Source organism: Eptatretus burgeri, chromosome 5 (genome assembly GCF_056783735.1).
Source record: "Eptatretus burgeri isolate ZD-2024b chromosome 5, Ebu_testis_v1, whole genome shotgun sequence".
Taxonomy (NCBI): Eukaryota; Metazoa; Chordata; class Myxini; order Myxiniformes; family Myxinidae; genus Eptatretus; species Eptatretus burgeri.
In genome coordinates, this window is record NC_140965.1 from 14,825,857 (window position 1) to 14,840,514 (window position 14,658).

Sequence of the window (14,658 nt, forward strand, 5' to 3'; positions counted from 1 at the left end):
GTTCTCCCGCTTCGCTTCGTCTTTTCCCCCATTGAACCCTCATCTTGCTTCACGTAAAGGGTTGGTAGTGGGCTGAGTACGCCCGATAATTAATCGAACCGTCGAGGTCGACGATAACACCGCTCGGTTATTCTGATAGTACGGAACGGGTCGCTTAAGTGGCCCGTGTCCGAAGTCGACCTGCGGCGAGGTGCGATCGCCCGGTCTACCCTCCGCGTGGGTACTTAGGTAGTTCGAATTTGGCGAGCAACCCTATCCCACGCGGGGCTGATTGGCTCGATCGCGGTGAGACCGAAAGGTCCACCCGTGACTGGTTCCCGGCGTTAGTCCGAGAGGGTCACGACTGGATTGTCCGTCCGGTGGGCGACGTGCCGCGATTCGAGTTACGTGGCCGTCAGCACGCCGGCGGGCGCGAAGACCGCAACAATATATATAGAGATATATATATATATATATATATATAGAGATATATATATATATAGAGATATATATATATAGAGATATATATATATAGAGATATATATATATAGAGATATATATATATAGAGATATATATATATATATATATATATATATAGAGATATATATATATATATATATATATATATATATATATATATATATATATATATATATATATATATATATATATATATATATATATAGAGATATATATATATATATATATAGAGATATATATATATATATATATATATATATAGAGATATATATATATATATATATAGAGATATATATATATATATATATATATATATATATATATATATATATATAGATATATATATATATATATATAGAGATATATATATATATATATATATATATATATATATATATATATATATATATATATATATATATATATATATATATATATATATATATATAGATATATATATATATATATATATATATATATATATATATATATATATATATATATATATATATATATATATATATATATATATATATATATAGAGATATATATATATATATATAGAGATATATATATATATAGAGATATATATATATAGAGATATATATATATATAGAGATATATATATATATAGAGATATATATATATATATATATATAAAGAGATATATATATATAAAGAGATATATATATATAGAGATATATATATAGAGATATATATATAGAGATATATATATATAGAGATATATATATATATAGAGATATATATATATAGAGATATATATATATAGAGATATATATATAGAGATATATATATATAGAGATATATATATAGAGATATATATATAGAGATATATATATAGAGATATATATATATATAGAGATATATATATATATATAGAGATATATATATAGAGATATATATATATATATATATATAGAGATATATATAGAGATATATAGAGATATATAGAGAGATATATAGAGAGATATAGAGAGATATAGAGAGATATAGAGAGATAGAGAGAGATAGAGAGAGATAGAGAGAGATAGAGAGAGATAGAGAGAGATAGTGAGAGTTAGAGAGAGATAGAGAGATAGAGAGATAGAGAGATATATGTATATATGTATATATGTATATATGTATATAGAGATAGAGATAGAGATAGAGATAGAGATAGATATATATAGATAGATATATAGATATATAGATATATATATATGGTGTCCCAAAAGTCAGCGAGGGATTTAGAAATTAAATAACTGATGTTTTTTTGAATAATTTATGATTATTTTTATAACAAAAGAAAATTTACAAAATGGAGATAAATTTGCTTTATTTCTGAAAAATGATGCAGCTTCGACGTCCTCCATTTTTGGCTTCGCAGAGACGGGCTCTTTCAACAGCATTTTCCATAACAGCGGACAATAACTGGCTGCAGCCCTCAAATTTCTGCACAGATGTTGGCCTTGAGCTGCTGAATTGTATGGGGCTTATTGATGTGCACATGTTCATTTAGGTAAGCCCAAAGAAAATAACCGGGAGGCGTCAAATCAGGAGAACGTGATGGCAAATAATCTGTGTCCATCTGTGTCCAAACAAAATTAATCTGTGTCCATGCTATTTGGGTGAGAATAATTGATCGATGAAATTTAAAATAAAATTCCACGATTTTGGTTCTTTGTTCAGTTGTGAATTTTTTCATGGGTAATTTCCAAATGTTAATCTAAATTCTGAAAAGAAAAGAAAAACAAATTATTAAAAAACAGAAATGATATTTAATTTCTAAATCTCTAGGTGACTTTTGCGACACCCTGTAAATATTGTTGCGGGCTGGCAGGGTCGGGTGAGAAGACCACTAGATGGGGGAAGCTACGTCGATTCCCACCAGACTCCCCGGAATCGTAGGCCGTCGCTCACGGATAATTCCGAGACGCGACGGGTCACTCTACCGATCGTGAACGGCTATAACTCAACCGCGTGGCCTCGGGTCCTCCCGCCTATGGGTGAATCGGGTTACCGAATTAACCACCGGGGAACCACGCCCTCGGTAAGCCTTGTCCGAACCGGATCACTCTACCGGATCGGATCTCCCTTCCGGATCGGATGCAGCCGAGAAGCACTGCCAAGGACGTACCAGCTCGAAGGAACAGAATGTTGGGAATAAAGACCCGGATAAACTTAGATTCGAACCATGTTGGACCAATGGGATAAAAGACAAAGTCGAGCTGGGAACATTTCTACAACTATTATTTATTTACAATAAGCGAGGAAAAGCATGTGGCACAACAAAGGTTTATTGGGGGTGTAATGCAGGGAAAGATGAGAGAGGTGTGGGGTGCGGCAATTTTACAAGCAACTTACAAAGCAGACAGTGCAGACTTGACATGAGATGCATAAAAGCAACAATCACAACAAGAAAAGATCTTATACAGGCTTACTTAACGGACAGGCGCCAACACTCTCAGACACACACTCAGACAAAGTAAACCCAATTGTGAAAGGGACTTTTGCAGCCAGGAAGGAAAGGAGTTGAGGTTACAGTTTCGCGGTACCTGAGCGTTTCGGGGGAGGGATGCTCCGTGGTGCGGCACACGACAGCGGTTGAGTTGTTTGCCCACAACCGTACGTGTGGAGATCGTGTCTGCAGGAGGGGCTTGAGTGGAGAAGAGTGGAGTCCAAAGGGGGTGAGAGATGAGCAGCAGGTAAGACCAGGCAAGAGGCCGTTCGTCGAGGTCGTGAGGTCGGAGATAAGGAACAGAAAGCGGGGCCAGACAGGAGGCTTGGTAGAGAAGCAAGGGGCGGTTCGACGTCGTGTGGATGGAGACGAGTAGCAGGAACACTCACTCACAAATACTCAAACCCCTTTCAATTCCTTCACTCTTCAATTCTCTCCCAATTCTCATCTGCAATTCTCCTTCCAACCAACCCAACTGCCTTCGCAACCACTTCAACCGACCAACTTCGACCACTCTCTGAGGATTGCTCCGTAATTTATAGAGCCCGGAGTTTGGGGAGGAGCCATTTCTAAACCGACGTCATTGTCCGATCCGAGCATCCCGATTGGACCGGCCCTTCACGTGGTCCGCCTTTCTGGGCTGGGTTTCAGCCATATTCCAGTATGGTCTGCCCACGCCACGCATGTCTGGCCTTTGGCAGGTGGATGTGGTACAGCTATAGCGTTTGTCCAGCCGAACATTGGGATTTTGACTCAGAAAGCGAGAGTCCGGGTCGATGGCGGTACGCTGTGGCCAGCGAAATGAGGAATAAAATAAAAGTGGGAAATGATTTAATAACCTAATTAATAGCCCATCGCAACACACTCCCTTGTCTTCCCACGAGACAAAAGGTAGGGACCTAACAACACGTATATTAATGGAATAACTGACAGGACAACTGTATGTTATCTGCATATGGTTCTGAGAAACGTAACAATATATATATATATATATATATATATATATATATATATATATATATATATATATATATATATATATATAAATATATAGTTGAAAGTGTGCGTGTGTTTCTCTGTGACCTATGCACGCGAAAAGTACTGGACTGATCCTCACCAAACTTCACATGCTGACAGAACATGTACCCGGGAGTGTCCCGATGTCAAAGAATTGTATTTCCGGTTTCCGAATTATGACGTCATCACCTGATTTCGTAACGTTCATTTTTCAAGTTCAGCCGATTGAGATGGGGCCAACGCCATATACAATATATCTAACATACGATTTTAAGTTTTTGTTTGTCTGTTTGTTTGTTTGTCTGCAGGCACTAATCTCCTGAAAGGTGAAAGATAGGAGCTAACCACTGAAACAAAAAATGTTGGGATGGGTCCCAGGAAGGTTATAGGCTATGTGGCAAGGCCCCTTGGCTGGGGGGGGGGGGTGTTTCCCCCTCACCAACCCCCTTAGCCGATGACTGCAATGGCCCAATAGGGAACTGATACTGTGCTCGCGTCAGACATATGTATAGAAGATTAAATTCATTCAAAAAGAACCCGGGCAGCACCGGGTGCATTCACCTAATATACTATATGACCCGTGAACCCCTTGGGTTCCCGTTGTGACGGCGGTTGAGAAAAAAAAATCATTTCAAAAAAAGAAAAAAAAAAAAAGATAGCTCCAGCGAACTATACCGCTGAGGTTGTTTGCATTGATCAAATACTCCTGAAGAGTACTTGACTGAATCGGGAATTGGTTTTTTAATATTTTTTTCGTTGCCCGATTTGAATGCAACTTGATACTGCACACCGCAGGAGAATGGCGAGTAAGGTGGCCCTAAAATTTTTGTGCTATCGTGTACTGTTTTGGCTGGATTTCAGGAACATACATACAAGATGAGAGTTTTAGTAATATATATATATAATATATATACATATACATATACATATACATATACATATACATATACATATACATATACATATACATATACATATACATATACATATATATATATATATATATATATATATATATATATATATATATATATATATATATATATATATATATATATATATATATATATGAGAGGCCCGGTGAGGAGTGATGTAAGCGACATTTTTTAATGATATGATGATGATAGGCTCGGATAATAAGGGAAGGGTTAGAAGTCCTATATGGCATTAACTCAAAAATGGCCGACGTGGCCCTTACATCACTCCTCCTCGCGGCGCCTCATATATATATATATATATACATACATATACACATACATATACATACACACATGTATATATATATATATATATATATATATATATATATATATATATATATATATATATATATATATATATATATATATATATATATATATATACATATATATATATATATATATATATATATATATATATATATATATACATACATATACACATACATATACATACACACATGTATATATATATATATATATATATATATATATATATATATATATATATATATATATATATATATATATATATCTGAGTCGTGTCTGTGGGTCATACAGCACCACCCATTCTACAGGCCACGCCCTCCAGCCGTCCACAAATCGCCACCATCTTTTTCTCTCCACGTAGCTCAGATTGTTTTCAAGGTATCATGTACATATGAAGACTGAACCACGCATCTTCTATCACTACATGAAGATACCGTTTTGAGGGGAAAAAAGTAACATTTTGATTACAACTTAAACAAGGCAATTCATGTTTTGTCTGCAGCGATCTTGACAGCTGTCTAATATACACCGCCCAATGAAGGGACGTTAATTCTCATATTATGCAGAGGAAAGAACATAATGATATTTCATTTAAAAAAAAAACCTTTGAGAGACTTTAAAAAATGCAGTTACTTTCTGTCTGCGAGACAGAAACGTGCTGCTTCTAACTCAATATTTGCTTCCCCAAAATTTGCAATGACTGTTTCAAGCAAAAATATCCTGTGTTTGCTTCCGTGCAAATGATTAAAAAAAAAAAAGAGACGTCCCAACACATAACATCATCACGCAGCGATGTGTGCAATAGCAGGAATGCACTAATAATTGGAGCCTTTTTAAAATATAATCCATCCAGCCAAAAAATTAAAATATAATCCATTTTAAATTCTGAATGTTACACAACAAAATGTGAAAAAAGTCAAGGGGTGTGAATACTTTCTGAAGGCATTGTATGTTCATAATGAAGGTGTAAACCGTCAATGAGGGTGCAATGTATGGCTGGAGAAATGGTCTGTGGGTGGCAACCAAGTTAAACGACGTCGAATAGATGAACCGTGTTAAATATAGTGTTGAAAGACAAAAGCCTAGCCAATGCAAAGCAGTACCATTGTTGTTGATCACGTGAACACCTAGTTGTCAAACCTGCAAGCTGTAAGCCTGCAACCTACAGAGCAACCATGCTCTGAAATAGCATGCAGCATAGCCTGATGTCAAGGAAATTCTGAGAAGACCAGACAACTTCAAACCACAGTTTAGGCAGGAAGTTGTAACGTGTTCCGGGTGCCAGGTACAACTCACTATTCATCAAAGACAGCGCGAGATCTTTACCGTCCATCAAATAATATGAGCAGATGAAACACCTGGCTTAACACCAGGATCGGTAGCATAATAGTTGGAGCATCTGTTCTAGAAGGTCGAGAAGAGTCTGGAAGGTCGGCAGCTCGATTCCGACCATGGCTGAGTTGTACCAAAGAATATAAAAGTGATACGTGCTGCTTCCTTGCTTGATGCTCAGCGTTTTAAAGGATAGAGCGTGGACAAACCCCAGAGGTTGGCAATCCATGGGGAGGAGGAAAACCCTGCTCAATTGCCACGCTGAGTGCGGAGAGAAAAGCTACGTCAAAGATGGTGTCGCTGATACCCGAGTGCTCTGGAAAGTAATTGCACTTCCCCTCAGCTCAGTGGCCATGTTCATCTGAAATAAAGTCTGGTGCCGTCTCACACATTCAAGGGATGGCGCGCTTTGTGATGCAACATCCTGCCACCGCAACACCAATCCGACAGTTCATAGTCGGGTCGGGAATCAAACCCAGGCGAGACAGCACGAAGAAAAATGTGCTCCTTCTGCACTATTCTGTTGCACAGCACAGCATGTATATATTATGCAACCACTCACGGAGTCAAAATACCTTGCTCAGATCAAAACCCTGCAGATGTGCCATTAAAACCTGTATTAAGCAGTCATTTGACCATGCAGCAAGTGTTCAGATGTAAACAAACACTTCCTGTCCACAGGTCTCCAAATCCGTCCTGCTTTCCTCATTAGAAGCTCCTGGGCTACACAGTATGCAGATCAATAACTACGGCGTATGTTCTTTCATGTTCTGTATTCTCATCAATAGGTCCATTTTAAAATCCTTTTTCCAAGTTAAGCGTTAACTTTCTTGTACTTCAGCCAATGTAAGAGAGATGCATGCACAATGACATCTCATTACCTCCGCCAACGAAGGTGTTATGGAGGTTATGCTTTTCACGCCTATTTGTATATGTATGCTTGTTTGTGAACAGGATATCTCAAAAAATTGTTGTACGGGTTCGGACAAAACTTGGAGGACAGGTTGGGTGTGTGAAAAGGATGAATTTATTAGATTTTGAGGAAAATCCAGATACGGATCCAAGAATCTCAATTTTTTTTTTCTTTTTTTTAAAGAGATTCTTCACAATTGAGAGATGGGGCTAAAAACTACGTGCAACAGGACATCTCAAAAAGGTTAACTCGCCATATAACTTTATACATGCAGTAAGTTTGACGTGTTCCGTGAAATGTTTATAAAATAACAATTGATAAGATGTTGATTTAAAAACACGATAACTCGTTGACAAACCCGAGATAAAGCAGGTAACTATATTAGGTGGATATTTTTGCTTGTAAAAAGTCACTATGATAGAAGACGAGTGTTTTTAATTTGGCAAACAACAACAATGTTGTGTGATGGATGTCCCAGCAGGAACAATAACGGCAATCGGTAGAGCGCATACCTCTGCCAGGCTGAAACATTTGTTTTTTTTATCCCACTAATAAGCCGGATCTGCATCCAGATCTTTACCAAAATCAAATCAATTTGTCCCTATTACCTACCCAACTCATCCACTGTCTCTATCTTGTTTTTGGCACTATCTCTCAATGGTTAAGAATCACTTAAAAAAAAAAATTAGTTCCCAGATCTGAATCGTCACCAAAATCTAATCAATTCATCCTTGCTACACTCAACCTGTCCACCAAATTTAATCCGAATCTGTCCACAACTTTTTAAGATATCCTACTCGCACAAATAGACACAGACGGACAGACGGGAAAACACAACTTCCGTCCACTTTCGGTGGCGGAGGTAAATATTACAGGACTGACAACATTCAAATTGCTGCAAATTATGTAACAATATTACATCATCTATGTAAAACAACATGACATCTACATATTAATTCTCCATATTACATCATCAAATAATATGGAGAATTCACAGAGTCCATTGGCAGCAATCGACACTGAAAGAAGGAAAATTATTATAATTGAGAGACATTTGAAAACCACAGGGGAACTCCGCTATAACCCCGAAATATTAATACAAGAGAGAGAGAGAGGGAGGGGGTGGGGAGAAGGAAGGGGAGGAGTGAGGAGTGTGACAGCTCAGTGGTAAACACCCAATACAACACAAAAGAATAATGTTACAACAGCAAATAGCGATCAATGTATGGCCTGCAGGTTCCACATGTGAAGCGTGTTTATGATCAATGCACAAAAGAAACGGCGCCAAGTCAAATTCGTTTTCAGCCAAACCATTACACAGTCCGCCCCGATGCGGAGTGCAGTCCTCGGCGGGGCTAATGCGCCGTGTTGCGGCGTTTACACAAGATAACAACGATTCATTAATCTTCGTGCCCACACGCACGGCTGCGCTAAGTGAAGCGTTCGGCCGAAGCGCAAACACATCGAGTGGTGACCGAGCATCTGCTACGAGCAATTGCTCCCGTTTCTCAGGCCGAGGACATGAGGAGCTGCAGGGTGACCACCTTGCCAGCTGCTAGCCACAAGGTGTTTGAATAACACCGGCAACAGCCAGGTTTAGCATTGTGTCGTTGTGGGCGGGGGAGGGGGGGTGGAGGAGGTGTAAGAGGGGATATGTGAGAGATATCGGTATCCAGAAATGGAAGATTCACCTTTAAAACATCCTAAATCCACTCGACTGTCAAAGAAACCAAGCAGATAATTAAAGGCAGCTGCTAATCATGCATTTTATTAATCCTGTAAAGAAAGTTAACTGAACTTGAAGTCACTACCAACTCCGTTATTGAGGTGCCAGAATGCTCACAAAGATGGGGATTTGTCTCGTCAAGGAAATGTTTCGCATTAAGAGCAATTCGATATCTCACTATAATGGAAAGACGACAAACGAACAGCGGTTTTTAAACACGGTATCTGATTCCATATACAGTTTGTACCATACAGCTTCCAGTACCTATCAATTAAAACTCACTAGAGGCCTAGCCAGACATGGCTGGAAGGAAAGAAAAAAAAAAAAAGAGCAAACTTCAATTATTTTCTAGTTTCTCATTATTTGGGGGGTTTTAAACTTTAATTTCAGTGGAAATGTTGTTTGTCTCAACAGACGAAGAGAAATAGATGGGTGCAGTCAGAGGAAGGAGTTGATAGCTCTCCTTTTGAAACCCCGCAAGTAAAGAGGTCTTAACGTTTGGTTTGGTTACACATCATCGTGTTGGACATTTTACACTTTCAAGCATCGCATTATTAGCACCAACGACTGGATTTGGGGAAAGCAGGACAGTCTTACAAAGCTCACAAAAGATTTTAAATGTGTCACAACTGCTGTTGAATCAACAAGGATTCAAATTTTCCAGCTTGTTTATTTACCTTCACTCTCAAGATCAACGAGTTTGTTTCCAGGTAAATTAACCTGTTATTGACCAGACACAAGTATGACGTTGGAACCTTGGAGAATGGAACCTTGAACGAGGTCAGGAGTTTTAACTTGGTAAATCACCAATTGCTTTATTCTTCTACGTTTGTATGCAGCACAAAGCTGCGGGGTAGCATCATTGGCTGAGGGTGCGGCGAAGCCGCTGATGCAGTGCCCTCTGCTGGGTATGGCAGGAATTTGTAATTTGTTCATGGTGCTGGTGTCGCTTGCCTCGTCTTCGCGAAGTACACCGTGGGGATCTTCAACGTCTACCAACTGATGTCGGTAGACGGGACACCCGGTTTAATGTCCATCGGAGGGATAGCACACACATCGATGAATCACCCTGCCTGCGAAACACCGGGATGACAGTTTCCAGCTGGGTCGGGATTCAAACCCAGGCTGTCCAGCTTAGAGGCGAGTGTGCGTAATTCTAGGTCACCTGTCAGCCCCTTACTTTATTGAACACTTGCCATCTGACCGTGAAAGTCGTAATGAATGGAAGCAACAATGAAATGCCCAGTCTCTCTTGTGTTGATGGAAATCCTAAAATATAGATATTAACAAAACTGGGCCTGCCAAGGATAGCAGGGTGAAGAAGGTAACGTTGAAGTTTTCTATTTTTATAGCTTGTCATCTTTTGCCTTGAATTTGAAGGTCGTAAGTACAAAAAGAATGATCTTTGAGATGAAAAGGAGCGAAATGTAATGTCATTCCTGTTTTGGCAAGCATCACAAGTGAATCAATGATGCTAATCGGCAAAGAAATCTCGTTGATCGCAGTACACACAGAAATGAGGTATTAATTCTACCTGCAGTAAAAAAAAATGGAATTAAAAATAATAATAATAATAATAATAATAATAATAATAATAACACATTAGGCTGGCAGGATAACCTAGAGATATGAACACTCGACCCGAAACCGTCCATCCTGGGTTTGAATCCCGACCCAGCTATAAACTCACATCCAGGTGTTTTTCAGGCAAGGTGATCCGTCAATGTGTGTGCCGTCCGTCGGATGGACGTTAAATTGGGCGTCCCTTCTGTCGGTATTCGTTGGTGGATGTTAAAGATCCCGTAGTGTTGTTGTCGATGAGTACGTGAGTTACTGCCGACAACCTGAACAAATTACAAATTCCTGCTTGGATTCTGGAGAGCAAGTGGGTTCCCTTATTTGAGGTTCCTTGACATGAAGTCACACCACTTGCTACGTCAGTGTGTTGTTGTTGTCTGGGCAATAGCTTCGACACAACGAACATAACCAGGTGCTTCGCATGTTTCATGTTAATGGCCTTCTTCTACGAAAGAATATATATTTTTAAAGCACGCGCGTTCCGTGTGTCTGTGTGTCTGTGTGTGTGTGTATATGTGTCTGACTGTGCGTGTCTGTGCATGCCTGTGTGCGTCTCTGTCATAAATATGTCACGTCTCGACAAAAACAGCAACTCATCTTCAGTGCTGAATGTCTCAGAATGACATTGCTAACAGACTACCCCCAATGTATTTGAACAATACTCGAGACCTGCCGATGCTATTATCATGTACTTGCATTGTTTTAAAGCTCATTTTCTGCAGACCTAGGAAATGTGGATATCGCAAAAAGATTTTATTCGAACTTCCTACTCGTTTTGTGGTGCCAGGTCACAATTTACATCTGCCCAAGATCATTGGAACTTTCAGGGACGACAGAACCCATCTAACACCATTTCGTTTGAATGAGGGTGCTTTTAAATGAGGATCTAATGAGCATATGGGGAGAACATTCCAAGTGAGATTTGCTTTTTATTACAACATATAACTTAACTTTGTGTGGAATGTGAATAAATCAGACATAGAGCTGCTTTCGAAACTCCTTCCAGAACTCATATTTCCAGGGCTGTCGCAGCAAGACCAACAGAACGACAGAATGTGCAAAGTCAAACAAATCATGTTCATCCATCGATCAACTGTAGTATTGCTAGTCTGGCCTAATTACTTATCAACAACTTCGTTTTCACAGTGATGCAACAGGTGTTAAGGTCTCAAATGTGAGCATGTTGCATTTACAAGAAACCCACCTGGAACAGATGTGCAGGCACCGTCACCAAGGCAACAGAAAGCGAAGAGCGGAGGACGGCACGCAACGCAAGCAGAAAGCGAGTAAGAGGAGCCGTTGCACTGGGGTCTTTGCTACATACGACGCCATCTCCCCACAGTCCGGTACCCAAGGAGAGAAGGCCCAAACGAAGTACATTTTTCGGCTGTAAACAGTGGATGGGTTGGGATGAGGGGAGATATGTAAGAAGATGAAGAAAAGATGCAAAGGACAGAGAAGGCAGGAAGAAGGTATGAGCTTGGTGCGAAACACAAGATCTTGCTTGAATCAAAATAACTCATTTAGTTATCATGAGTTAATTGACAACTGAATGCAAATCCCAAACCCCAAACCTGGATGAGAAGCTCACCTGACCTTGAGAGCCATCGTAGCCACCATCCAGAACACAGCTGTGGATTGCACGAAGCAATGGCTGGTACAAAGCACTGGTGTCCCTGGTATACAAAAGAGCGATTCACACAATTTTAATGAACCAATCAGTGTCTGAAACATTTACAAAGGCCAACATCCCCCTGCAATGGAAAATGAATCAATCACACAACCCGTCTGCCTGTATGTACCCATCCATAAATACATCGCTCTGCACGTAGCCATCCATCAATTATTCTGCCCGATCCATCCTCATGTCAATGGGGCTTGAAATCAACACATTTTCCTGTCAACCCTGCTTCCGTCCGCAAACCCCAACCCTGCTTCCGTCGGCACACCCCAACCCTGCTTCCGTCCGCACACCCCAACCCTGCTTCCGTCCGCACACCCCAACCCTGCTTCCGTCCGCACACCCCAACCCTGCTTCCGTCCGCACACCCCAACCCTGCTTCCGTCCGCACACCCCAACCCTGCTTCCGTCCGCACACCCCACCCCTGCTTCCGTCCGCACACCCCACCCCTGCTTCCGTCCGCACACCCCACCCCTGCTTCCGTCCGCACACCCCACCCCTGCTTCCGTCCGCACACCCCAACCCTGCTCCCCACCGCCCACCCCAACCCTGCTTCCGGGGGCACACCCCACCCCTGCTTCCGCCGCCACACCCCAACCCTGCTTCCGTCGGCACACCCCAACCCTGCTTCCGTCGGCACACCCCAACCCTGCTTCCGTCGGCACACCCCAACCCTGCTTCCGTCGGCACACCCCAACCCTGCTTCCCTCGGCACACCCCAACCCTGCTTCCGTCGGCACACCCCAACCCTGCGTCCGTCGGCCCACCCCAACCCTGCTTCCGTCGGCACACCCCAACCCTGCTTCCGTCGGCACACCCCAACCCTGCTTCCGTCGGCACACCCCAAGCCTGCTTGCGTCGGCACACCCCAACCCTGCTTCCGTCGGCACACCCCAACCCTGCTTCCGTCGGCACACCCCAACCCTGCTTCCGTCGGCACACCCCAACCCTGCTTCCGGCGGCACACCCCAACCCTGCTTCCGTCGGCACACCCCAACCCTGCTTCCGACGGCACACCCCAACCCTGCTTCCGTCGGCACACCCCAACCCTGCTTCCGTCGGCACACCCCAACCCTGCTTCCGTCGGCACACCCCAACCCTGCTTCCGTCGGCACACCCCAACCCTGCTTCCGTCGGCACACCCCAACCCTGCTTCCGTCGGCACACCCCAACCCTGCTTCCGTCCGCACACCCCAACCCTGCTTCCGTCCGCACACCCCAACCCTGCTTCCGTCCGCACACCCCAACCCTGCTTCCGTCCGCACACCCCAACCCTGCTTCCGTCCGCACACCCCAACCCTGCTTCCGTCCGCACACCCCAACCCTGCTTCCGTCCGCACACCCCAACCCTGCTTCCGTCCGCACACCCCAACCCTGCTTCCGTCCGCACACCCCAACCCTGCTTCCGTCCGCACACCCCAACCCTGCTTCCGTCCGCACACCCCAACCCTGCTTCCGTCCGCACACCCCAACCCTGCTTCCGTCCGCACACCCCAACCCTGCTTCCGTCCGCACACCCCAACCCTGCTTCCGTCCGCACACCCCACCCCTGCTTCCGTCCGCACACCCCACCCCTGCTTCCGTCCGCACACCCCACCCCTGCTTCCGTCCGCACACCCCACCCCTGCTTCCGTCCGCACACCCCAACCCTGCTTCCGTCGGCACACCCCAACCCTGCTTCCGTCGGCACACCCCAACCCTGCTTCCGTCGGCACACCCCAACCCTGCTTCCGTCCGCACACCCCAACCCTGCTTCCGTCCGCACACCCCAACCCTGCTTCCGTCGGCACACCCCAACCCTGCTTCCGTCGGCACACCCCAACCCTGCTTCCGTCGGCACACCCCAACCCTGCTTCCGTCGGCACACCCCAACCCTGCTTCCGTCGGCACACCCCAACCCTGCTTCCGTCGGCACACCCCAACCCTGCTTCGTCGGCACACCCCAACCCTGCTTCCGTCGGCACACCCCAACCCTGCTTCCGTCGGCACACCCCAACCCTGCTTCCGTCGGCACACCCCAACCCTGCTTCCGTCGGCACACCCCAACCCTGCTTCCGTCGGCACACCCCAACCCTGCTTCCGTCGGCACACCCCAACCCTGCTTCCGTCGGCACACCCCAACCCTGCTTCCGTCGGCACACCCCAACCCTGCTTCCCGTCCGCACACCCCAACCCTGCTTCCGTCCGCACACACCCAACCCTGCTTCCGTCCGCACACCCCAACCCTGCTTCCGTCCGCACA

General features: G+C 43.4%; 1 protein-coding gene across 3 annotated transcripts in view; it reads right to left on the bottom strand.

Annotated features, from left to right (window-relative positions):
- Positions 1 to 14,658, bottom strand: part of ELP4 (elongator acetyltransferase complex subunit 4) — a 50,872-nt gene that overhangs the window by 22,554 nt on the left and 13,660 nt on the right. For all 3 annotated transcript variants that reach the window (XM_085883637.1, XM_085883634.1, XM_085883636.1), the window contains exons 6-7: positions 12,326 to 12,410; positions 11,939 to 12,121 (exon numbers count right to left, since the gene is read on the bottom strand). In XM_085883637.1, coding sequence (XP_085739763.1) covers positions 11,939 to 12,121; positions 12,326 to 12,410 — 268 coding nt within the window. The remainder of the gene's footprint in view (positions 1 to 11,938; positions 12,122 to 12,325; positions 12,411 to 14,658) is intronic.